This window comes from Nerophis lumbriciformis, linkage group LG37, assembly GCF_033978685.3.
Source record: "Nerophis lumbriciformis linkage group LG37, RoL_Nlum_v2.1, whole genome shotgun sequence".
Classification (NCBI taxonomy): domain Eukaryota; kingdom Metazoa; phylum Chordata; class Actinopteri; order Syngnathiformes; family Syngnathidae; genus Nerophis; species Nerophis lumbriciformis.
Window position 1 is genome coordinate 14260136 of NC_084584.2, and position 26770 is coordinate 14286905.

At 40.5% G+C, this 26770-nt stretch overlaps 1 protein-coding gene across 2 annotated transcripts in view; it reads left to right on the top strand.

The window, feature by feature from the left end:
* LOC133577274 (cilia- and flagella-associated protein 69-like) overlaps positions 1–26770 on the top strand; it is a 51314-nt gene that overhangs the window by 10027 nt on the left and 14517 nt on the right. For both annotated transcript variants that reach the window (XM_061930944.1, XM_061930945.1), the window contains 14 exons: positions 1302–1378; positions 1448–1549; positions 1977–2129; positions 4820–4997; positions 7059–7182; positions 7254–7302; positions 7383–7504; positions 12577–12820; positions 12890–13054; positions 16672–16787; positions 16865–16983; positions 17109–17190; positions 17269–17464; positions 21205–21342. In XM_061930944.1, coding sequence (XP_061786928.1) covers positions 1302–1378; positions 1448–1549; positions 1977–2129; positions 4820–4997; positions 7059–7182; positions 7254–7302; positions 7383–7504; positions 12577–12820; positions 12890–13054; positions 16672–16787; positions 16865–16983; positions 17109–17190; positions 17269–17464; positions 21205–21342 — 1865 coding nt within the window. The remainder of the gene's footprint in view (positions 1–1301; positions 1379–1447; positions 1550–1976; positions 2130–4819; positions 4998–7058; positions 7183–7253; positions 7303–7382; positions 7505–12576; positions 12821–12889; positions 13055–16671; positions 16788–16864; positions 16984–17108; positions 17191–17268; positions 17465–21204; positions 21343–26770) is intronic.

Below are 26770 nucleotides of genomic sequence, written 5' to 3' on the forward strand. Positions count from 1 at the left end.
TTGCAAAAGTGTTAGCATATGTGCTAAAGCTATCAAAGCCAGCTTGATTACAATACAAGAGCATGTACCAATATACATGAAAACACTCCTACAGCCATCACACATAGGACGGTTTAGTAAGTATGAATTGTTTTTAGATATATTGTAAAACTTACAAATGTTGCTTAGAGTAATGAATCCATAAGATTAGAAACGCTATAAATGAATACATCCGGTTCAAGGTACGAAATGGAAAGTACGCTTTCAACCCGTAGTACCTGCAGTGAGCGTACTAGTCCAAAAGATGGGGCTTTTGCACGAACGGTAACACATTGTCATGAAAAATATTTGTTGAATGCAAAACATGGCTGTTAGCGTAGAAAAATCCTTAATTAGCTGCACTATTTTACAAGTCGCAGGGTTCAAAGCGTAGGAAAGTTTCAGCTTATAGTTTGAAAAATACTGTCGAAATGGAAGTCACACTTGGTGACTCTATTGAATCTCAACATAGTGATGGAAATGAAGAAATACTGCACTGTAACACATCGGTTTTAACACTTAATCTAGGCCAAAATGTGTAGAAATTGCTTAAACATCTGTGATGTAGTTAGGCTGCAAAATTTGAAGTGCAACATGCATTTAGTGCCAAACGATTTAACTTTGTTTTTTCAAACATGTCTAGGATGCAGCCAAAGTCTGCAGAGACTTTGTGAAGCGAGGACAAGGCGAACTGCGCTTTTCGGCCGTGGCTCTGTGTCGTCAGTAGATTTCAGGACCAACTGTCAATCACCACATTGTGCCGCAGTAAACACATTTATCTGCTACTGACGGCAGACACTATCAAGCAAGTATTGTTTACCCCCCACATCTTGTGCACTAATAGCACAATGTCAGCAACACAATGCTTAACTGTTACAGGCTTGCAGACAGCAGTGGTAGTCACTATTCTCTACAAGTGACCAAATCTAATCACATTGCTCTTTTTGTGCACATGCACTTGTCTCTTTGTATGCTTGAATGCATTGTGAGCCATTAACTTTATCAGTATTTATTGCCACCTTTCCCAACTTCGTTGTCACGTGTTGCTGGCATCAAATTCTAAAGTTAATGATTATTTGCAAAAAAAAAAGAAATGTTTATCAGTTTGAACATCAAATATGTTGTCTTTGTAGCATATTCAACTGACTATGGGTTGAAAATGATTTGCAAATCATTGTATTCCGTTTATATTTACATCTAACACAATTTCCCAACTCATATGGAAACGGGGTTTGTACGACTACTCGCATTATCACAGGCAATGTTCTTCCTTTCCTGCGCAGGCTCCCCTTCCTGAAGGAGAGGGTGTCCGACGAGCTGATCTACGCTCAGGACGTCAAACAGTTCCTCTCTCACATGGGTACGCGCAGACCACACGCCGGACGTCAGAACGACTTAACAGCGTCCGGCCTGGTGTTTGTGCGTGCAGGCTATCTGATGAGGGTGCCAGACGCCGAGGTGAGGCACCGAGTAGTCGAATCGGTCAAGTCCTTCTACACCTGCGCCGCTCTCAGCAAACAGACGCACGACGGTACGGACCGGCCCGCCAAGCCAAAGTGTCGGACTCTCAACTCCTACAACAGACTTTTGCTAAGTTAGGCTCTCTCTCTCTTTCTCTCTCGTTCTTCCTGGTTTAGACATCTTCTCATCTCCAGTATACCACTTTTTGTTTCCTCAGTTTGCCATCATCTCGTCTAGATATTAGTGCCAGTAGTGGTTTGTATCCTGCACAACGTTGGGAGCGCTTGCACAAGATGCGGCATACCTCACAAATCTGTTGCCTTAAAATCTGCAAATAAAATGGCGATAGAGGACTAATCTGAACACCCGATAAAAGCCAAATCTAGCCTTCTGTGCAAGTGCAGCTAATGTTGTGTTGCCCTCATTTATCAGGTTTTTTCTTTGCACCCATTTGGCGTGAAACCAAGTGTACCGTGTTTGTGGATGTGTGTGCACAGGGCCTCAGCCGACGTCTCCGGGCTACAGGCTGCAGCTGCTGGAGCGTAGCGACCTGGCCCAGACGCTCTTTCTCTCCATGGCGGCGCTGGAGGAGCAGCCCGCCATCAAGCTGCTGCTCCTGCAAACACTTCAGATCCTCTCCAGCTCGTCTGGTCAGTGCGGGAGATTAGCTCCTTCATTACCTTTGATGGGGAAGTGTCCTTATGTCAATGTCAGCGGGTCAATGTGGTGTTTAACTCAAGTCATATTTAAATGATGCGAGTTTCCACAAATGGATTAAAAAAAATGTTTTGCTCGTTGTTATTGGAAATGTTCGTCTTGATGTCAGGTTTAAGCACCGAACTATCTATTAAACAGAACAAGAAGCCAGGAATCAGGCAGAGACAGAGTTCAATTTTGCTCATGAGGAGAACGCATGGAGCTGCACACTCAGCTTGTGTAACTTATGCAAGCAGCTCAGTAGACACAATATGTGATTATTCATTCATTCAATTGTGATTTCGCCCTGTCTCTGCTTTGTCTGCTCGTTGAGGTACTTGAGGTCCGTCCTTGGCTGTTAGCAGGCTGAAAAACAGAAACATCTGCGGCGAGGCAACTGCTAACTTGCAGTGGACGTTAACAAGTTATGTGCCTTTGCACGAAATGAAAAAGTACATCTAGTGCACATTAGATAATAACTAGAGCAACGGCCTTTAAGCATAAGAGTTGTGTGATAACTTATATATAATTATTCCAACACTTGATGATGGTGCTTTTGCGCACATAGCGGCCCGCTATCCCCTCCGAGTGCTTATTTCTGTGTGTGGATATACAAAACCCAAAACCAGTGAAGTTGGCACGTTGTGTAATTCGTACACATTTTCAATGGTAGACAGGTAAGTAGTTGGGAAAGGGCATGTTCACCACTGTGTTACATGGCCTTTCCTTTTAACAACACTCAGTAAACGTTTGGGATCTGAGGAGACACATTTTTTAAGATTCTCAGATGGAATTCTTTCCCATTCTTGCTTGATGTACAGCTTAAGTTCAACAGTCCGGGGGTCTCCGTTGTGGTATTTTAGGCTTCATAATGCGCCACACATTTTCAATGGGAGACAGGTCTGGACTACAGGCAGGCCAGTCTAGTACCCGCACTCTTTTACTATGAAGCCACGTTGATGTAACACGTGGCTTGGCATTGTCTTGCTGAAATAAGCAGGGGCGTCCATGATAACGTTGCTTGGATGGCAACATATGTTGTTCCAAAACCTGTATGTACCTTTCAGCATTAATGATGCCTTCACAGATGTGTGAGTTACCCATGCCCTGGGCACTAATACACCCCCATACCATCACAGATGCTGGCTTTTACACTTTGTGTCGAGAACAATCCGGATGATTATTTTCGTCTTTTTTCTGGAGGACACGACGTCCACAGTTTCCAAAAACAATTTGAAATGTGGACTCGTCAGACCACAGAACACTTTTACACTTTGCATCAGTCCATCTTAGATGAGCTCGGGCCCAGCGAAGCCGGCGGCGTTTCTGGGTGTTGTTGATAAATAGCTTTTGCTTTGCATAGTAGAGTTTTAACTTGCACTTACATATGTAGCGACGAACTGTAGTTACTGACAGTGGTTTTCTGAAGTGTTCCTGAGCCCATGTGGTGATATCCTTTACACACTGATGTCGCTTTTTGATGCAGTACCGCCTGAAGGTTCCAAGGTCACGGGCATTCAATGTTACGTACAGTGATTTCTCCAGATTCTCTGAACCCTTTTGATGATATTACAGACCTTAGATGGTGAAATCCCTAAATTCCTTGCAATAGCTCATTAAGAAATGTTGTTCTTAAACTGTTGGGCAATTTGCTCACGCATTTGTTGACAAAGTGGTGACCCTCGCCCCATCCTTGTTTGTGAATGACTGAGCATTTCATGGAAGCTGCTTTTATACCAAATCATGGCACCCACCTGTTCCCAATTAGCCTGTTCACCTGTGGGATGTTCCAAATAAGTGTTTGATGAGAATTCCTCAACTTTCTCAGTCTTTTTTGCCACTCTTGCCAGCTTTTTTGAAACATGTTGCGGGCATCAAATTCCAAGTTTTCCAGTTTGAATGTTAAATATCTTGTCTTTGCAGTCTATTCAATTGAATATAAGTTGAAAAGGATTTGCAAGTCATTGTATTCTGTTTTTATTTACCATTTACACAACGTGCCAACTTCACTGCTTTTGTATATACATATATATATATATATATACCGTATATATTTATTTATAATTTTTATTTTTTTTCAACGCTTAAATCTCTAGTTTCCACAAATGGATTTAAAAAATTGTATGCTAGTTGTTATTGGAAATGTTCGCCTTGATGATGGTGGTATATATATTTTTTTTAAACTTTCAACGATTACATCTCTAGATTCGTCCTTAGATTGTTAGTTTTTGTTGTTATTACTTTTTTAGGTTTTTGTTTAATGCTCTTTTTGTCAAATACATATTAGTTGTTCATATGGCAAACACACAAAATATGCAATATTTCCCTCCAAAGAAATGATCAAAGTGGAATACTTGAGGTGAAGTAATGGGAGACAACATTGATTTTGATTCCTTGTTATTTTTTGAGCAATGACAATAAAAAAAACAGCCTGCATGGCAGCTTTGTGTTATTATAGTCAAGAATACAACTTGTTCTTGTTAGATTTCACCTGTTTGTTGTTTTTTTCTAATTTTTAATATTCTTAGAATGAGCCGTTAAAAATGCAGCTCTCCATTTTGGACACACCTGCTTTAGGGACACTTATAGTGTAAAAAAAAAAACTTTAAAAAGTATTTTAAATGTTTTTTTTCCTCCCCTCCAGATATGAACTGTGCTTTAATGCTGAGCATACGAGGGGTCGAGACCATCTGCCTCCACATGAACGAATCCGACCCCAGCGGGCAGTTCCTGTTCCACTCTTCCGAAATCCTCTGGAACCTTCTGGATCGAGGCAGCAAGACCGAGGTGGCCGCCCAGCTCGGCAGCATGGAATGTGCTCTGTAAGTCTCTCGCTCGGTTCTCCTCCCGGTGTTAAATGATGGAATTCTCTTTACAATGAGATGAAAGATTGTAGAAATATATTCCAATTGAAAAAAATATATAAAGACAGAACAATAAGATCACATGGACAGCCGTAAGTGTTTGCATTTTGCTTCATATATATTATTTTACTTATTTTTTGTCTGGTTTTGTATTTGTTTTGTAACATCCCGTGAGGTGTATATTACTTTTTTTGTTCGGTTTGTACTTTGTGAAGTTTTGCACTCGTTGTGTTTTTTGTGTGTTTTCATTATACAAACCCCGTTTCCATATGAGTTGGGAAATTGTGTTAGATGTAAATATAAATGGAATACAATGATTTGCAAATCCTTTTCAACCCATATTCAATTGAATGCACTACAAAGACAACATATTTGATGTTCAAACTCAAAAATTTTTTTTTTTTGCAAATAATAATTAACTTAAGTTGGGAAAGGGCATGTTCACCACTGTGTTACATGGCCTTTCCTTTTAACAACACTCAGTAAACGTTTGGGAACTGAGGAGACACATTTTTGAAGCTTCTCAGGTGGAGTTCTTTCCCATTCTTGCTTGATGTACAGCTTAAGTTGTTCAACAGTCCGGGGGTCTCCGTTGTGCTATTTTAGGCTTCATAATGCGCCACACATTTTCAATGGGAGACAGGTCTGGACTACAGGCAGGCCAGTCGAGTACCCGCACTCTTTTACTATGAAGCCACGTTGATGTAACACGTGGCTTGGCATTGTCTTGCTGAAATAAGCAGGGGCGTCCATGGTAACGTTGCTTGGATGGCAACATATGTTGCTCCAAAACCTGTATGTACCTTTCAGCATTAATGGCGCCTTCACAGATGTGTAAGTTACCCATGTCTTGGGCACTAATACACCTCCATACCATCACAGATACTGGCTTTTCAACTTTGCGCCTAGAACAATCCGGATGGTTCTTTTCCTCTTTGGACACGACGTCCACAGTTTCCAAAAACAATTTGAAATGTGGACTCGTCAGACCACAGAACACTTTTCCACTTTGTATCAGTCCATCTTAGATGAGCTCAGGCCCAGCGAAGCCGACGGCGTTTCTGGGTGTTGTTGATAAACGGTTTTCGCCTTGCATAGGAGAGTTTTAACTTGCACTTACAGATGTAGCGACCAACTGTATTTAGTGACAGTGGGTTTCTGAAGTGTTCCTGAGCCCATGTGGTGATATCTTTTACACACTGATGTCGCTTGTTGATGCTGTACAGCCTGAGGGATCGAAGGTCACGGGCTTAGCTGCTTACGTGCAGTGATTTCTCCAGATTCTCTGAACCCTTTGATGATATTACGGACCGTAGATGGTGAAATCCCTAAATTCCTTGCAATAGCTGGTTGAGAAAGGTTTTTCTTAAACTGTTCAACAATTTGCTCACGCATTTGTTGACAAAGTGGTGACCCTCGCCCCATCCTTGTTTGTGAATGACTGAGCATTTCATGGAATCTACTTTTATACACAATCATGGCACCCACCTGTTCCCTATTTGCCTGTTCACCTGTGGAATGTTCCAAATAAGTGTTTGATGAGCATTCCTCAACTTTATCAGTATTTATTGCCACTTTTCCCAACTTCTTTGTCACTTGTTGCTGGCATCAAATTCTAAAGTTAATGATTATTTGCAAAAAAAAAAATAATTGTTTTATCAGTTTGAACATCAAATTTGTTGTCTTTGTAGTGCATTCTACTGAATATGGGTTGAAAATGATTTGCAAATCATTGTATTCCGTTTATATTTACATCTAACACAATTTCCCAACTCATATGGAAACGGGGTTTGTATTTGGATGTATTTGTTTGGTTTGTGAAACTGGGCTATCCGTTAAGTAAGACTACTTATTATGTTGAAGGGGGCAGGAAATATAAGATTTTCTTCATCCTGTTCCTTCTCAAGCGTAGGTGTGTAAATATGTGTTTAGTTGCTAAAGTTTAATTGTCTATTGATCAAAAATGCACATCAAAAGTGTTGCTTCTAGACATGCTGACATCAAGCTTTTGTCTTCCAGATCTCTCAAAGAAGCGTTCTCTCACCTCCTGCTGAACAGCACCCGGCACGCTGACGTCCATGTCCGGAACGACCTCCTCGTGTTGACGACTCTCTTCGCCGAGTACTCCAGCCCTCTGCTCATTGTGAGTGATGGACGGGTCCAAAACCTGCACGGACATGGTCTTGGAGATCACTTCTGCGTCTCTTTTTCCAGGAGAGCTCCTTCGCCAAGCTGCTGGTGGCTCTCAGCACTTTTCCCGAGCGTAAGGCTGCCCTCACGATGATTGTTGCCGTTTTGAAAAGTGAATTATTGCCTTTGAATGTTTCCCAAATGACACGTCAGTGAAGAGTCACGACCCTGTGGTGGGCAAGCTGAAGCTGAGCTGCAGCATGGAGGACCTGCAGATGAAGAAGCTGCTGTTGAATCTGCTGGTGTTGATGTCCAAAGACTCAGCGGCCATCCAGGTAGGCACTTGGACACCAAAGCATTGATACCAAAAATTGCATGGAAATTGTTGGGGCACCATACTTGCCAATAGAGATGTCCGATAATGGCTTTTTTTTTGCCGATATCCGATATTACGATATTGTCATACTTGCCAACCCTCCCGAATTTTCCGGGAGACTCCCGAAATTCAGCGCCTCTCCTGAAAACCTCCCGGGACAAATATTCTCCCGAAAATCTCCAGATTTTCAGCCGGAGCTGGAGGCCACGCCCTCTCCAGCTCCACGAGGACCTGAGTGAGGACAGCCTTTTTTCACGACGGGAGGACAACAGGGTGACAAGAACTAAATCATCCAGACTAGAGACAAATTGTATTATTATGTTTATCTTACCTAAAAATAAATATATATATATTTTTTTTTTTTAAATAACTAAATACATTTTTACTATATTTTGCTAAAAACATCCAAATTAATTGTATTTTTATTTGTATTTTTTCTGACTCCTTATTACATCCAGCCATAGAATTATACATTAAAAAAAACATATTTGAAATAATTAATTTTAAATTATCATAATAATTCATTTAAAATGACCATATTTAATTATTAAAATAACTGCTTGTTTATCAACAACTTTAGCATTTTATTCATTACATTTTGAAGCTCTCAGAAACCAAGTTATGTTATATTCCTTAATATTTATTTATGCAAGTTTGAAGTATCAATTATCCAAACACAGTTTTGTTTGCATATTTTCAGGATGTATATATATATATATATATATATATATATATATATATATATATATATATATATATATATATATATATATATATATATATATATATATATAAATATATGTATTAAATACTTGACTTGGTGAATTCTAGCTGTCAATATACTCCTCCGCTCTTAACCACGCCCCCAACCACGCCCCGCCCCACCCCCGACCACGCCCCCCACCCCCCACCTCCCGAAATCGGAGGTCTCAAGGTTGGCAAGTATGGATATTTAATAATAATAATTACCGATACCGATATCAACCGATACCGATATATACAGTCGAGGAATTAACACATTATTATGCCTAATTTTGTGGTGATGCCCCGCTGGATGCATTAAACAATGTAACAAGATTTTCCAAAATAAATCAACTCAAGTTATGGGGGAAAAAATGCCAACATGGCACTGCCATATTTATTATTGAAGTCACAAAGTGCATTATTTTTTTTTAACATGCCTCAAAACAATAACAGTGCAATACTTTTTCATAACCTGGTCACTACTGCCTAGTTTCTCTTGTTATATTCTTCTTTTACTGTTATATTTTTATTCTCATTGTTGCTTTTTATTTGTATTCTTATTGTAATATTTTTCTGTTCTGTTTCCCTTTATACCCCCATTGTTTACTTTTTACTTTTTAAATTTTGATCTCAATTCTGTACACTGCTGCTGGAATTTTAATTTTCCTGAGGGAACTCTCCTGAAGGAATCAATAAAGTACTATCTATCTATCTATCCAAACAGCAGCTTGGAATTTGGGACATGCTATGAGGAGGTTGAGGTGGGCGGGGTTGGGGTGGGTGGGGGTAAGGGGTAGCGGGGGGGGGGGGGGGGGGGGTTATATTGTAGCGTCCCGGAAGAGTTAGCACTGCAAGGGATTCTGGGTATTTGTTCTGTTGTGTTTATGTTGTGTTACGGTGCGGATGTTCTCCCGAAATGTGTTTGTCATTCTTGTTTGGTGTGGGTTCACAGTGTGGCGCATATTTGTAACAGTGTTAAAGTTGTTTGTACGGCCACCCTTAGTGTGACCTGTATGGCTGTTGACCAAGTATGCATTGCATTACTTCGTGATGAGAACAGCCGGTAGATATTATGTGACTCGGACGGCACGCACGCAAAGGAAATGCCATTAAGGTTTATTGGCACTCTGTACCTCTCCCTACGTCCGTGTACACAGCGGCGTTTTAAAATGTCATACATTTTATGTTTAGAGACCGATACCGATAATTATGAAACCGATACCGAAAATTTCCGATATTACATTTTAAAGCATTTATCGGCCGATAATATCGGACATCCATACTTGCCAACCTTCACGAATTTTCCGGGAGACTCCCGAATTGCAGTGCCTCTCCCGAAAATCTTCCGGGACAGCCATTCTCCCAAATTTCTCCGGATTTCCAGCCGGATAACAATATTGGAATGAAGAAGAGACAGTCATGGCGACGACGAGTAAGAAGAAGTACGCTTGCAAGTTCCAAAATGATTGGAAACAAGAATTTCAGTTCATCCAGGACAGCTCGAAGGGGAAGGGGTATGCTGCCTGCACATTTTGTAGATCAGACTTCTCCATTGAACACGGTGGCCGAATGGATATACTCATTCATGAACGGTCATATTGCAGCCCTTACTCTTTCGGGCTGCAATATACACCCCCCCCAACCCTGCCCACCTCAACCGACACACAGAGGGGAGAGGGGGGCATGGGTTGGTGGTAGCGGGGGTGTATATTGCAGCCCGGAAGAGTTAGGGCTGCATGGGATTCTGGGTATTTGTTCTGTTGTGTTTATGTTGTGTTACGGTGCGGATGTTCTCCCGAAATGTGTTTGTCATTCTTGTTTGGTGGGGATTCACAGTGCGGCGCATATTTCTAACAGTGTTAAAGTTATTTATACGGTCACCCTCAGTGTAACCTGTATCGCTGTTGATCAAGTATGATTTGCATTCACGTGTGTGTGCTCGTGACCGGGCCGGCACGTTGTTAGAATGGATGAAAAGCGGACGTGACGACAGCTCGTAGAGGACGTTAAAGACAGTGCCTTTAAGGCACGCCCCCAAGACTGTGGTCCGGGTGAAATATGAGATATAATGACTGATGAACACCTTCGTTCGATAATGAAGGTTGCCTCAGCTCAAAGCCTGAGCCCCGACATTAATGAACTAGCATCCAAGAAAAGATGGCAGGTATCTGGCTTGGGCACATCAGATTAGATCAGTGTGTTGCAAACTGAGCAGTTTAAAGTCCTGAATGGTTGGTTTATTTTTTGTTATTTTATTTTCTAATTTATTATTAGCCTGTGGAAAAAGTTAATGTTGATATTTACCTCAAAAGGCTGCAAATAGAAAAGAGGCATTCAATTTAGATTTAAATTGTATTTGATATGCCATTGATATTTCTTAATTATTATTATTATTTGAAACTCGATTTTGCATGTCACTATAAAGTTATATAAGCCTTGCTTGTTCAATATTCAATGCAAAACTTGTTTGGGTCCCTATCAAAAAGGTTCATTTGTTCAACCTTGGCCCGCGGCTTTGTTCAGTTTTAAATTTTGGCCCACTCTGTATTTGAGTTTGACACCCCTGCTCTAGTGGTACGTAAAACAATCAATAAGTAAATTTTTAACTAATCTTTAAAAAACTATTTTCATATTTATTCTAGTGCAATATTTATTTACCTTTTTATGAGCAGTTAATTTTATTCTATTCGTTATTCAAACACATGTTACTGTTCAAACGGTGTGTAATGTAACAGTGGTCAAAAATATTCAATATAATAGTTTTTAATGAAATCTTTGGCCTACTACGCTACTGTATTTTTTGCGGTTGGTCATTATGGTGGTACTAGAAGAGCCAAGTCTGAGAACCACTGCTCTAGTTAGTATCGATTGTGCACCATCCATGGTAGCGACGCCACCGATTTATAGATCGATATCGACTTGGTATCGATCCAAGGCTTTTATCGGCGATATTAAAAATGATTCTTTTGATAAGAAATGTCATGAATAATGAATAATTCTGTGAGAAGACAGGAAAAAATATTTTTGGAAAATAAAAATAATTAACAAATTTAAAAACAACGTAATAGTATAAAAATAGTCACAATATTTCCCTTATTATGTTCTGCGACAAACAATTGTTTCATAACAATTCACAACGGTCATCCCTCGCCACATTGTGCTTCAAATATTTACCAAAAAAAAGTCTGTTTTGTTTTTTTAAGCATATCCTTGTGGTCCTAAATTAAGCATTTTCAAGCATTAAAAATGTTAAATAAACAAAAATATATATATATCTATACTACAGTAGAATTGGCCACCAATTGAGACCCAACCAATCAGAGAGCGCTGGTCAGTATCGTGGCCACTGATTGGCTCAGCTTCAGACAGCATTATTATATTGGATTAAAAGGGTGTAAAGTAGGGATGTCCGATAATGGCTTTTTGCCGATATCCAATATTCCGATATTGTCCAAATCATATCAACCGATACCGATACATACAGTCGTGGAATTAACACATTATTATGCCTAATTTGGACAACCAGGTATGGTGAAGATAAGGTCCTTTTAAAAAAATAAAAAAAAAAATAGAAAAAGATAAATAAATTAAAAACATTTTCTTGAATAAAAAAAGAAAGTAAAACAATATAAAAACAGTTACATAGAAACTAGTAATTAATGAAAATTCACTGTTAAAGGTTAGTACTATTAGTGGACCAGCAGCACGCACAATCATGTGTGCTTACGGACTGTATCCCTTGCAGACTGTATTGATATATATTGATATATAATGTAGGAACCAGAATATTAATAACAGAAAGAAACAACCCTTTTGTGTGGGGAGGGAGGTTTTTTGGGTTGGTGCACTAATTGTAAGTGTTTTTTATGTTGATTTAAAAAATAAATAAATACGTAAATAAACCCGACACCGACAAAAAAAAAAACGATACCGATAATTTCCGATATTACATTTTAAAGCATTTATCGGCCGATATTATTGGACATCTCTAGTGTAAAGTTTTTTTTTCATGTCTCAAGCGCTCTCATAATGTTAAAATATTTATTTAGAAGGTAGTAAACTGTTTTTTTTTATCCTCTAGCAATAAAAATATTGAGTTCATATTTAATCATGTCTAGCATTTTCAACACAACCCATAGGGGGCGTCCCAAATTAACTCTTCCACCAAACAGGGAGAAGTTTGGCCCCTCAGTTCTTAGGTTTCTGGAAAAGTGGCCCCCAAAACATGTAGTTGAATGTCACTGCTATAAAGTATGAGTTTCTGTCTTGTCTGTGATGTGCGTGTAGATATTCAAGGAAGAGCAGGTGATGCTGGCTCTACTCACGCTCATCAAGCCGCCCGCCGCCGCCGCCGCCGACCCCTGCGAGGCCCGGCCGAAATCACGTGACTGGTCCCCCGTGCAGCACGAGGAGCTCCAGCTGCAGGCGCTGGCCGTCCTGGCCACCGTGGCCCCGCTCATGCTGGACCAATTCATGTCCTCTTACGGCACCGTGGCCCTGCTACACCTGCTGGACTGGTGCACCGGGCCAGGTGAGGGAAGCGCCGCTGCCGCCGCGAGCGCCGTAAAACGGTCCTACAAACGCGCTTCTTTTATTGCAGACACCTTCTTTGGACATGGCCACAGCTTCCATGCCACTGGAGGGCGAGGGGGTAAGAGGGCCCACATGCGCCACTGCCTCAGACTGATGAGGTCTGTGACCTCGCTGGCCGAGAAGACCCTGAACCAGGACCTGTGTGACCAGGGCGCCATCCACCTGCTCTTGGGTACACCACAGATACTGTCTCTCACAAAAGGGAGTACAGCCTTCATGTTTTAGCATTGTTCTTCCAACGCTGTAAAAAGTTATAATAGACTTTAAAGTAGTCAGTGTGCAGCTGCGCAGTCGCGATTGTATGAATGTCTGACGGCACGAATGAGTAGCGAGATAATTGTGTCTTACCTACAATTAAGCACGAGTGCTGCCGGCACTGGAGAGCTGCGGTTCATTGTGGGGAAATCCAAAATCCAATGCAATACAAGTAGAGATGTCCGATATTATCGGCCGATAAATGCGTTAAAATGTAATATCGGAAATTATCGGTATCGTTTTTTTTATTATCAGTATCGGTTTTTTTCTTTTTCTTTTCTTTTTTTATTAAATCAACATAAAAAACACAAGATAAACTTACAACTAGTGCACCAACCCAAAAAAAACTCCCTCCCCCATTTACACTCATTCACACTCATTCACACAAAAGGGTTGTTTCATTCTGTTATTAATATTCTGGTTCCTACATTATAAATATCAATATATATCAATACAGTCTGCAAGGGATACAGTCCGTAAGCACACTGCTGGTCCACTAATAGTACTAACCTTTAACAGTTAATTTTCATTAATTACTAGTTTCTATGTAACTATTTTTATATTGTTTTCCTTTCTTTTTTATTCAAGAAAATGTTTTTAATTTATTTATCTTATTTTATTTTTTAAAGTACCTTATCTTCACCATACCTGGTTGTCCAAATTAGGCATAATGTCTAGACTTGGTCCTTGAGTTTAGTTTTTCCAGAAGGCAACGGAAAGTTGGCTCGGGCGAGACGGGAATGTGAGTACATATTTTCTTTTTTACACTAACAAAGGACAAAAAAAAAGAAGCAAACAAAAGGTGCGCGGAAGTACAAAACTTGACTAGAAAACACAAAACTTGCACAAAGGCAGAAACTATGAACAATGAAACAAAACTTGCAAACTATGGCATGAATAAAGAAAACTTACTTGGGCGAGAAAACGGCATGAAAAAGAGCAGCAAGGGTCATAAGGGTGTGTGGAGAGTGTGAATGCGGATGTCGCCAGGCTGACCAACAGAAAAAGAAAAGCTTAAATAACACAGACATGATTAACGAAAACAGGTGCGTGACTCAAAACGTGAAACAGGTGCGTGACGTGACAGGCGAAAACTAATGGGTTGCTATGGAAACAAAACAAGGGAGTGAACAACCAGAAACTAAAGAGTCCAATAACTAAACAAAACAAAACATGACTAAAACAAAAACATGATCAACACAGACATGACACATAATAATGTGTTAATTCCACGACTGTATATATCGGTTGATATCGGTATCGGTAATTAAAGAGTTGGACAATATCGGAATATCGGATATCGGCAAAAAGCCATTATTGGACATCCCTAAATACAAGCTGTACACTGACTACTCTAAAGTACATTAATTTTACGTTCCATGGTGTTGACCTTCAATAAGGTAACGACATATAAAAACTACTGTGACGGGGATCATGTTGCGCTTCAAAAAAGTCACAGCACGTGTTGGATTACAGATTTCCCCACAATGAACCGCAGCTCTCCAGAGCCGGCAGCACTCGTGCGTGACGGTAGGTAAGACACAATATCTTGATACTCACTTGCTCTGCCAGATATTCCAAAAATGACGACTGTACTGTAAATTTGTAATGCTATACAAGCTGTACACTGACTACTCTAAAGTACATCCATTTTACTTTGCATACTATTGTCCTTTAAAAGGATAACAAACTGACATTTGGCCCAGTTATCAAAGTGAGGTAGTGTCACAATGTCAGTTTATTATCCTTTTAAAGGACAATACTGTGGAAAGTAAAATGGATGTACTTTAGAGTAGTCAGTGTACAGCTTGTATAGCGTTACAGGTTTACAATACAGTCATAATTTTCAAAATATCTGGCAGAACATATTGCGTCTTACCTACTGTCACGCACGAGTGCTGCCGGCTCCGGAGAGCTGCGGTTCATTGTGGGGGAATCTGGCATCCAACATGTGTTGTGACATTTTGAAGCAGATTGTAATCCCCCGCATTTTGACGATTAGGACAGATGTCAGTTGATTATCTTATTTAAGGACAATACTGTAGAAAGTAAACGTGGATGTACTTTAGAGTAGTCAGTGTACAGCTGGTGTTATACATGTACAGTATGTCATCATTTTATGAATATCTAGTAGCAAAATAATTGTGTCTTACCTGTATTCAAGCATGATGGCGGCAGGATGCATGAGTGCTGCCGGCACTGGGGAGCTGTGGTTCATTGTGGGGAAATCTGAATTCCAACATGTGCAGTGACTTTTTGAAGCACAACATGATCCCCGTCACTGTAGTTTTTATGTCGTTATCTTATTAAAAGGACAATACTATGGAACGTAAAATGAATGTACTTTAGAGTAGTCAGTGTACAGCTTGTATTGCATTGTACAGTCATACTTTTCTGAATATCTGGTAGCACGAGTGAGTAGCAAGATAATAGTGTTTTACCCAGAGTTCAGCACAATGGTGGCAGGATGCTCGAGTGCTGCGGGCACTGGAGAGCTGCGGTTCGTCGTGGGGAAGTCTGAATTCCAACATGTGCTGTGACATTTTGAATCCGATCATAATCCCCTTCGCAGTAGTTTAAAAAAAAAATTGTATCTTATTAAAGGACAATACTATGAATAGTAAAATGAATGTACTTTAGAGTAGTCAGATAATTGTGTTTTACCCAGAGTTCAGCACAATGGTGGCAGGATGCTCGAGTGCTGCCGTCACTGGAGAGCTGCGGTTCATTGTGGGGAAATCTGAATTCCAACCTGAAATGTGACTTTTTGAAGCACAACATGATCCCCGTCAAAGTAGTTTTTATGTCGTTATCTTATTAAAGGACAATACTATGGAACATAAAATTAATGTACTTTAGAGTAGTCAGTGTACAGCTGGTATTGCATTTTACAGCGACAATACAGTCAACCCTTTCTGGATACCTGGTAGCACGAGTGAGTAGCAAGATAATTGTGTTTTACCCAGAGTTCAGCACAATGGTGGCAGGATGCTCGAGTGCTGCCGGCACTGGAGAGCTGCGGTTCATTGTGGGGAAATCGGAATTCCAACATGTGCTGTGACATTTTGAATCAAATCATAATCTCCTTCTCATTAGTTTAATTTTTTTTTTTTTTTATCTTATTAAGGGACAATACTATAAATAGTCAAATGAATGTACTTTAGAGTAGTCAGTGTACAGCTTGTATTGCATTATACAGCGACAGCACAGTCAAACCTTTCTGAATACCTGGTAGCACGAGTGAGTAGCAAGATAATAGTGTTTTACCCAGAGTTCAGCACAATGGTGGCAGGATGCTCGAGTGCTGCCAGCACCGGAGAGCTGCGGTTCATTGTGGGGAAATCTGAATTCCAACATATGCTGTGGCATTTTTGAGTAGTTTTTATGTTATCTTATTAAGGGATAATATAGAAAGTAAACTTGGTCAGCTGTACACGGACTACTCTAAAGTACTATATATGTATGTATTACTGTCGTCGAAAAGCTGGAACAGTCACTGCACGTTCAGTCACCACTCATGCTTCGCCTCCTCAGGGCTCCTGATGCAGATGGAAGCGAGCCCCGACGAAGAGGATGCGGTTACCGTGGAGATGAAGTCCGACATGCAGCTCATCATTTCCGCTCTGTGTGAGAGCGACGTGCACAGGAAGGTACTTGAAGGCGTGGCTCTGCGGGCCCAAAAAGGCGTGGCTGACCGGGGCGGGCGGGGTTTTTTTCGCCGCCGCAGGAGCTGTTCGGGTCCGAGGGCGTGGATATGGTGGTCCACTTCCTGAGCCGAGGCTCCGGCATGTTCTACAGCGGTCTGGGTCACAACAAGCTCCTCCTCTCCACGTTGGTGTGTGTGCGGTCAGTTCAGCTCGAGGCCTTCAGAGGTTTTTAACTCATTGTGACGAGCTCTCGCTCTGCTGGGGAAATGTTGACCGTGTGTGTGTGTGTGTGTGTGTGTGTGTGCGTGTGTGTGCGCCAATCAGGCTCTGCATTGTTGGCTGCTACACTACCGAGGACTGCTTCCTGACCCGAGACGGCGCCAAGCTTCTCCTCGACCTGCTCATTGTAAGTCATCAAGTCGGTCTCTTCATTAGGTACGCTCAGCGAGAGCCATCCGTCCTTTTTTGTTTTTTTTACTTTCAGTCGAGTCCCAAGTGTGTGCACGCCGTCCTCCTCTCCGCCGTGCTGGAGCTGTGCGACAACCCCAACACCGTCCCTGACGTCCTGGGGTGGAGGCACGCGGACAGCGGGCGCGCGGCTCCCAGCCTCCTGCTGCACGTGTGGAGGCGGGAGGAGGCGGAGCTAGGGGTCAGCAGAAACCAACACGGCGGGATCGCAGGTTTGAGTCAGCGGCTTGCAGGACAAACCACGCCTCATCAAGGGATTGATACCGAATTTGGTATTTTTTTTTATTTTTTATAGCGAATAACTTATCTTTGTTGCAAAAAAACAGGCTTTTCAAAATGTATTAGCTTGATGCTAATTTACATTAGATATGCCATATACATGCTACTGATTAGCATGAGCAATTTTGCATGGCGATTTAAAACGGTGAGCTAACATCCTGAAGCTTTAAACTGTATAGTACTCCGTCGCCTATCTACTACTGCCATCTAATGTCTTGGAATTGCAACTGCATGCAAAGTCTTCTATATAATACTTGCAAATGAGACTCAAAAGTGTGACAAAACAAGGCATAGAAACTAGACAGCTTAGGTAGGAGTATCCTGACCTGATGGGAATATCGGACATCGGTCCGATATCAGCAACAAAAAAAAACAAGTATCGGATTATATCGGCCTGCATCTAAAAACTCCGATACAAGCGCTCCGAATCAAGCAGCCCTGCAGCGTGTTTACTTGAGTATGTTGATCTGATGTACCGTATTTTTCGGACTGTAAGTCGCAGTTTTTTTCATAGGCCGGGCTCCAGTGCATCTTATATGTTTTTTTCCTTCTTTATTATGCATTTCCGGCAGGTGCGACTTATACTCCGGTGCGACTTATACTCCGAAAAATACGGTAATTTACAAAAGGTAAACATGTTAGGGCAATTGGCCACTAGGATCTAGCAGCTACACAACAACTACCGTATTTTTCGGACTATAAGTCGCAGTTTTTTTCATAGTTTGGCCGGGCTCCAGTGCGACTTATACATGTTTTTTTCCTTCTTTATTATGCATTTTCGGCAGGTGCGACTTATACTCCGGTGCGACTTATACTCGGAAAAATACGGTAATTTACAAAAGGTAAACATGTTAGGGCAATTGGCCACTAGGAGCTAGCAGCTACACAACAACTACCGTATTTTTCGGACTATAAGTCGCAGTTTTTTTCATAGTTTGGCCGGGCTCCAGTGCGACTTATATATGTTTTTTTCCTTCTTTATTATGCATTTTGGGCAGGTGCGACTTATACTCCGGTGCGACTTATACTCCGAAAAATGCGGTAATTTACAAAAGGTAAACATGTTAGGGCAATTGGCCACTAGGAGCTAGCAGCTACACAACAACTACCGCATTTTTCGGACTATAAGTCGCAGTTTTTTTCATAGTTTGGCCGGGCTCCAGTGTGTTTTTTTCCTTCTTTATTATGCATTTTCGGCAGGTGCGACTTATACTCCGGTGCGACTTATACTCCGGTGCGACTTATACTCCGAAAATTACAGTAAGCACATAAGCCAGACATATGCAAAAAGTGTCCGGACCACATCGTCAATAAAAACGAGTATCAAATCATTTAGAGATGTCCGATAATGTCTTTTTTGCCGATATCCGATATTCCGATAGTGTCCAACTCTTAATAACCTATTCCGATATCAACCGATACCGATATATACAGTCGTGGAATTAACACATTATTATGCCTAAATTTGTTGTGATGCTCCCCGCTGGATGCATTAAACAATGTAACAAGGTTTTCCAAAATAAATCAACTCAAGTTATGGAAAAAAATGCCAACATGGCACTGCCATATTTATTATTGAAGTCACAAAGTGCATTTTTTTTTTTTAACATGCCTCAAAACAGCAGCTTGGAATTTGGGACATGCTCTCCCTGAGAGAGCATGAGGAGGTTGAGGTGGGCGGGGTTGAGTTGGGGGGGATAGGCGGTATATTGTAGCGTCCCGGAAGAGTTAGTGCTGCAAGGGGTTCAGGGTATTTGTTCTGTTGTGTTTATGTTGTGTTACGGTGCGGATGTTTGTCATTCTTGTTTGGTGTGGGTTCACAGTGTGGCGCATATTTGTAATTGTGTTAAAGTTGTTTGTATGGCCACCCTCAGTGTGACCTGTATGGCTGTTGACCAAGTATGCTTTGCATTCACTTGTGTGTGTGAAAAGCCGTAGATATTATGTGATTGGGCCGGCACACAAAGACCGTGCCTTTAAGGCACGCCCCCGATATTGTTGTCTGGGTAGAAAGCGGGAGAAATTCGGGAGAATGGTTTTCCCGGGAGGTTTTCGGGAGAGGCACTGAAATTCGGGAGTCTCCCGGGAAAATCGGGAGGGTTGGCAAGTATGACTGGGAGACGCTACTGCTCTGTACTTCTCCCTACGTCCGTGTACCACTCCGTACAGCGGAGTCATACATTTTACTTTTTGAAATCGATACCGATAATTTCCGATATTACATTTTAAAGAATTTATCGGCCGATAATATTGTCGGACATCTCTAAAATCATTATATTGGCATATTAATCGCACGTGCAAAGTCTCAAAAGGCGAGGTGTATTAGAGAGTATCCGGCAACAAACGTGTCCGCATCATTAAACTAACTGCATCATGAGCTTATATTCATGAATTATTGTGGCCAACAATTGCCACTACCCTTCAACTTAAAAACAGCACAAGTCCATTCCAGACCATTAATAATAAATATTGTGATTGTTCTCTGTTTGACTCATTTCACTTACTCTTACCCAGTGTTACATAAACATTGTTGGGCCGCCAAAAAAATATGCCTTTCTCAGCTGTGGTCCGTATGGGCCGCGGCAATACTCAGTTGTAATACACTTTCCCACCACTTGTGGCAGTAATGACAATATCAAACAGACAAAAGAAGTCTTCCGCTAAAGTCATAGGACTTTTCTTTAGCGCAAAAATTATGACTTAAGTGGTGAAGCTGTATTTTCATTTGCACTTACATTTTATTGCCAGTTTATTGAAGAAACATATATATTATTAAGGGACAAGCGGTATAAAACTGATGGATGGATGGATGGAATTTAGTTGGAATTGATTTATTTTAGTACTGCGTAATAGTATACATATATTTGTTTTTATCAGTTTTAAAGAGTCTCTTCTTTTGCAGTGTATTTGATTAGTATTTGTTTTTGTAATCAGCCTGACCTAAGCCTTGATAACAAAAATGTTTGTGATTAACTCATGCTTTCATATCGTTTGACAAGGTTGATCCTGTAAGAAGGTTATATGTATCAAGAGTAAGATTACTAATTCACTGTTGATATTTGAGTGTAAAAGTTGGGCCGCGAAGTCAAAAAGGTGAAGAACCTCTGATCTAACCTTTTCTAACAATGCACACTACGAAATAACATTAGTATCATGATTATTGCTGATATCATATCGGATCGATATACGTATGGACCAATACTCAAGGTTCAATATCGGTATCGTATCGGAAGTGACACCCTTAACCACTATTGTTTAAAAAAAAATGTAGGATTTCATTATTAAACAATTAGTATTTATTAGCAAAAACACACACAAAAGTACCTAAAGTTAGTACCGTTACGTACCGCTACTGATTCCCAATACGGTTCAAATGGAAAAAGTATCCATCCATAACGTCAATACGATAGTGATTTTTCTTTTTTCCCCACACAAAGATCCCAAGCAGCCCATCCTGGGTCACCGACCTCTGGAGGACGAGGAGCTGTTAGTATTTATTAGCAATTAACAATTAGCAATTAACAATTAGTATTTATTAGCAAAAACACACACAAAAGTACCTAAAGTTGGTATCGTTAGGTACCGCTACTGATTCCCAATACGGTTCAAATGGAAAAAGTATCCATCCATAACGTCAATACGATAGTGATTTTTCTTTTTTCCCCACACAAAGATCCCAAGCAGCCCATCCTGGGTCACCGACCTCTGGAGGACGAGGAGCTGACGTCGACACCGAACGCCCCGAGTGCTGCCGTGCTGGAGATCCAAGAGAACCTCCAGGCTAAGATTTACTTAATCTTCTGCAAGATGGGTAAAGTTGGACCTCGGTTTTCGTCAGTAGTCCGTTCCTGACACCCAGAAATATAATCACAAAAAAAAAACCTGAACCTGAGTGAACGACTGCAAAATTTGTGAAAAAAAGTTAGCCTGTGTCAAGTACCAAGTTATATGACCCTAAGTGAACAGCTGCAAAATTTGTGAAAAAAAATTGCATGCTAACAGTTAGCATGTGTCAAGTATCAAGTTATATGACCCTGAGTGAACGGCTGCAAAATTTGAAAAAAAAAAAGTTAGCATGCGTCGAGCACCGAGTTATATGAACCTGAGTGAATGACTGCAAAATTTGTGAAAAAGGTTAGCATGTGTCAAGTACCAAGTTATATGACCCTAAGTGAACAGCTGCAAAATTTGTGAAAAAAAATAGCATGCTAACAGTTAGCATGTGTCAAGTATCAAGTTATATGACCCTGAGTGAACGGCTGCAAAATTTGAAAAAAAAAAAGTTAGCATGCGTCGAGCACCGAGTTATATGAACCTGAGTGAATGACTGCAAAATTTGTGAAAAAGGTTAGCATGTGTCAAGTACCAAGTTATATGACCCTAAGTGAACAGCTGCAAAATTTGTGAACAAATTCAGCATGCTAACAGTTAGCATGTGTCAAGTACCATGTTATATGACCCTGAGTGAACAGCTGCAAACTACTGAAAAAAGTTAGCATGCGTCAAGTACCTAGTTATATGAACCTGAGTGAACGGCTGCAAAATTTGTGAAAAAGGTTAGCATGCGTCAAGTGCCAAGTTATATAATACTAAGTGAACAGCTGTAAAATTTGTGAAAAAATGTAGCATGCTAACAGTTAGCATGTGTCAAGTACCAAAATATATGACCGTGAGTAAACAGCTGCAAACCAGTGAAAAAAGCTAGCATGCGTCAAGCATCATGTTATATGACCCTGAGTGAACGGCTGCAAAATTTGCGAGAGAAAAAAAAGTTAGCATGCATCGAGTACCAAGTTATATGAACCTGAGTGAACGGCTGCAAAATTTGTGAAAAAGGTTAGCATGCGTCTAGTGCCAAGTTATATAATACTAAGTGAACAGCTGTAAAATTTGTGAAAAAATGTAGCATGCTAACAGTTAGCATGTGTCAAGTACCAAAATATATGACCGTGAGTAAACAGCTGCAAACCAGTGAAAAAAGTTAGCATGCGTCAAGCATCATGTTATATGACCCTGAGTGAACGGCTGCAAAATTAGTGAAAAAGTTTGCATGTGTCAAGTACCAATTTATATGACCCTAAGTGAACAGCTGCAAAATTTGTGAAAACATTTAGCATGCTAACAGTTAGCATGTGTCAAGTATCAAATTATATGACTCTGAGTGAACGGCTGCAAAATTTGTGGAAAAAGTTAGCACGCGCCAAGTACCTAATTATATGAACCTGAGTGAACAACTGCAAAATTTGTGAAAAAGGTTAGCATGTGTCAAGTACCAAGTTATATGACCCTAAGTGAACAGCTGCAAAATTTGTGAACAAATTCAGCATGCTAACAGTTAGCATGTGTCAAGTACCATGTTATATGACCCTGAGTGAACAGCTGCAAACTACTGAAAAAAGTTAGCATGCGTCAAGTATCAAGTTATATGACCCTGAGTGAACGGTTGCAAAATTTGCGGGGGGAAAAAGTTAGCATGCATTGAGTACCTAGTTATATGAACCTGAGTGAACGGCTGCAAAATTTGTGAAAAAAAAGTTAGCATGTGTTAGCAAAATTTGTGAAAAAAATAGCATGTTAACAGTTAGCATGTGTCAAGTATCAAGTTATATGACCCTGAGTGAACGGCTGCAAAATTTGCAAAAGAAAGTTAGCATGCGTTGAGTACCTAGTTATATGAACCTGAGTGAACGACTGCAAAATTTGTGAAAAAGGTTAGCATGTGTCAAGTACCAAGTTATATGACCTTAAGTGAAGAGCTGCACAATTTGTGAAAAAATGTAGCATGTTAACAGTTAGCATGTGTCAAGTATCAAGTTATATGACCCTGAGTGAACGGCTGCAAAATTTGCAAAAAAAAGTTAGCATGCGTCGAGTACCTAGTTATATGAACCTGAGTGAACGACTGCAAAATTTGTGAAAAAGGTTAGCATGTGTCAAGTGCCAAGTGATATGACCCTAAGTGAACAGCTGCACAATTTGTGAAAAAATGTAGCATGCTAAGAGTTAGCATGCGTCAAGTATCAAGTTATATGACTCTGAGTGAACAACTGCAAAATTTGCGAGAAAAAAAAAGTTAGCATGCATCGAGTACCTAGTTATATGAAACTGAGTGAATGGCTGCAAAATTTGTGAAAAAAAAGTTAGCATGTGTCAAGTACCAAGTTATATGACCCTAAGTGAACAGCTGCAACATTTGTGAAAACATTTAGCATGCTAACAGTTAGCATGCGTCAAGTATCAAGTTATATGACCCTGAGTGAACGGCTGCAAAATTTGCGGAAAAACAAAGTTAGCATGCATCAAGTACCTAGTTATATGAACCTGAGTGAACGGCTGCAAAATTTGTGAAAAAAAGTTAGCATGTGTCAAGTACCAAGTTATATGACCCTGAGTGAACAGCTGCAAAATTTGTGAAAAAAATTAGCATGCTAACAGTTAGCATGTGTCAAGTATCAAGTTATATGACCCTGAGTGAACGGCTGCAAAATTTGCAAAGAAAAAGTTAGCATGCGTCGAGTACCTAGTTATATGAACCTGAGTGAACGACTGCAAAATTTGTGAAAAAGGTTAGCATGTGTCAAGTACCAAGTTATATGACCCTAAGTGAACAGCTGCAAAATTTGTGAAAAAAGTTAGCATGCGTCGAGTACCAAATTATATGACCCTGAGTGAACGGCTGCAAAATGAGTGAAAAAAAGTTTGCATGTGTCAAGTACTAATTTATATGACTCTGAGTGAACGGCTGCAAAATTAGTGAAAAAAATTAATATGCGTCAAGTGCCAAGTTATATGACCTTGAGTGAACCGCTGCAAAATATGCGAAAAAAGTCTGCATGTGTCAAGTACTAAGTTATATGACTCTGAGTGAACGGCTGCAAAATTAGTGAAAAAAGTTAGTATGCGTCAAGTGCCAAGTTATATAATCCTAAGTGAACAGCTGCAAAATTTGTGAAAAAATGTAGCATGCTAACAGTTAGCATGTGTCAAGCACCAAGATATATGACCGTGAGTAAACAGCTGCAAAGTAGTGAAAAAAGTTAGCATGCATCAAGTTATATGACTCTGAGTGAACGGCTGCAAAATTAGCGAAAAAAGTTAGCATGCGTCGAGTACCAAATTATATGACCCTGAGTGAACGGCTGCAAAATGAGTGAAAAAACGTTTGCATGTGTCAAGTACTAAGTTATATGACTCTGAGTAAACAGCTGCAAACTAGTGAAAAAAGTTAGCGTGCGTCAAGCATCAAGTTATATGACCCTGAGTGAACCGCTGCAAAATCTCACTGCAGACCTTGTACAGTAAGTGATGTTTTATTATGTTTGTTGGCTCTCACAGTCTGCAGTGAGTAATAATCAGTGATGTTGTTGACAAAAAAAAGCAAACGTCGTGTTGCATTTTTTAAATGTATGCTTCAAATGATCCAAATACGTAAATATTAAATGTTATTATAAATGGGCATGTTACTACATTACATATATACCTGTACTTATATCATGTATATAACAACTTTAAAGGCCTACTGAAACCCACTACTACCGACCACGCAGTCTGATAGTTTATATATTAATGATGAAATCTTAACATTGCAACACATGCCAACACGGCCGGGTTAGCTTACTAAAGTGCAATTTTAAATTTCGCGCGAAATATCCTGCTGAAAATGTCTCGGTATGATGACGCCTGCGCGTGACGTCACGGATTGTGGAGGACATTTTGGGACAGCATGGTGGCCAGCTATTAAGTCATCTGTTTTCATCGCAAAATTCCACAGTATTCTGGACATCTGTGTTGGTGAATCTTTTGCAATTTGTTCAATGAACAATGGAGACAGCAAAGAAGAAAGCTGTAGGTGGGAAGCGGTGTATTGCGGGCGGCTGTAGCAACACAAACACAGCCGGTGTTTCATTGTTTACATTCCCGAAAGATGACAGTCAAGCTTTACCATTGGCCTGTGGAGAACTGGGACAACAGAGACTCTTACCAGGAGGACTTTGAGTTGGATACGCAGACATGGTACCGTGAGTACGCATGCAGCTGCGGCTTCCAAACATTTGATCGCTTGCCCGTACGTGCGTGCCGCTATGTGCATGCCACGTACGTAACTTTGGGGAAATATATGTGCTGTATGAACTTTGGGGAGGTGAACGGTACTTTGGGCTGTGGGATTGAGTGTGTTGTGCAGGTGTTTGAGTTATCTTGGCGGGTTATATAGACGGGAGGGGGGAGGTGTTTGTTATGCGGGATTAATTTGTGGCATATTAAATATAAGCCTGGTTGTGATGTGGCTAATAGAGTCTTGTGTTTATTTACTGTTTTAGTCATTCCCAGCTGAATATCAGGTCCCACCCGCCTCTCACAGCATCTTCCCTATCTGAATCGCTCCCACTGCCCTCTAGTCCTTCACTCTCACTTTCCTCATCCACGAATCTTTCATCCTCGCTCAAATTAATGGGGAAATCGTCGCTTTCTCGGTCCGGATCGCTCTCGCTGCCGGTGGCCATGATTGTAAACAATGTGCGGATGTGAGGAGCTCCACAACCTGTGACGTCACGCGCATATCGTCTGCTACTTCCGGTACAGGCAAGGCTTTTTTTATCAGCGACCAAAAGTTGCGAACTTTATCGTCGATGTTCTCTACTAAATCCTTTCAGCAAAAATATGGCAATATCGCGAAATGATCAAGTATGACACATAGAATGGACCTGCTATCCCCGTTTAAATAAGAAAATCGCATTTCAGTAGGCCTTTAATGGAGGTGTTTTTTAAAGGCTTTTTAGGCGGAATAGAGCGACACCCATGGCATTTATTTACTATTTAGAATCCACGAAAAAAAAAATCTATCTGTTATGTTTTTCATTATATTCTACTCCGAAATTTTTACAATCATTGCATCTTTTGCTCTTTTTGCTATTAAAAACGCTGTTATTTTTTACAAAAAGCCCAATAAAATAAATAGATTTGAACATAAAAACCTTTCAAGTGCTGAAAGTATTGATTGATTGATTAATTGAGAAGTTTATTGACATCTTAAAGAAATTAATCCATGTAATGCTTTAAAAAGGCACAAAAAGCCAAAAAAGGCTTGTTTCCATTGTGGTCCATTACAGGGTCCCTTTTGGGTCCGAAGAGTAAGAGTGTATAGTCAATCTTAAGCGCAAGTCCATTCCACACTTTTACTCATACTTGCCAACCCTCCCGAATTTTCCGGGAGACTCCCGAAATTCAACGCCTCTCCCGAA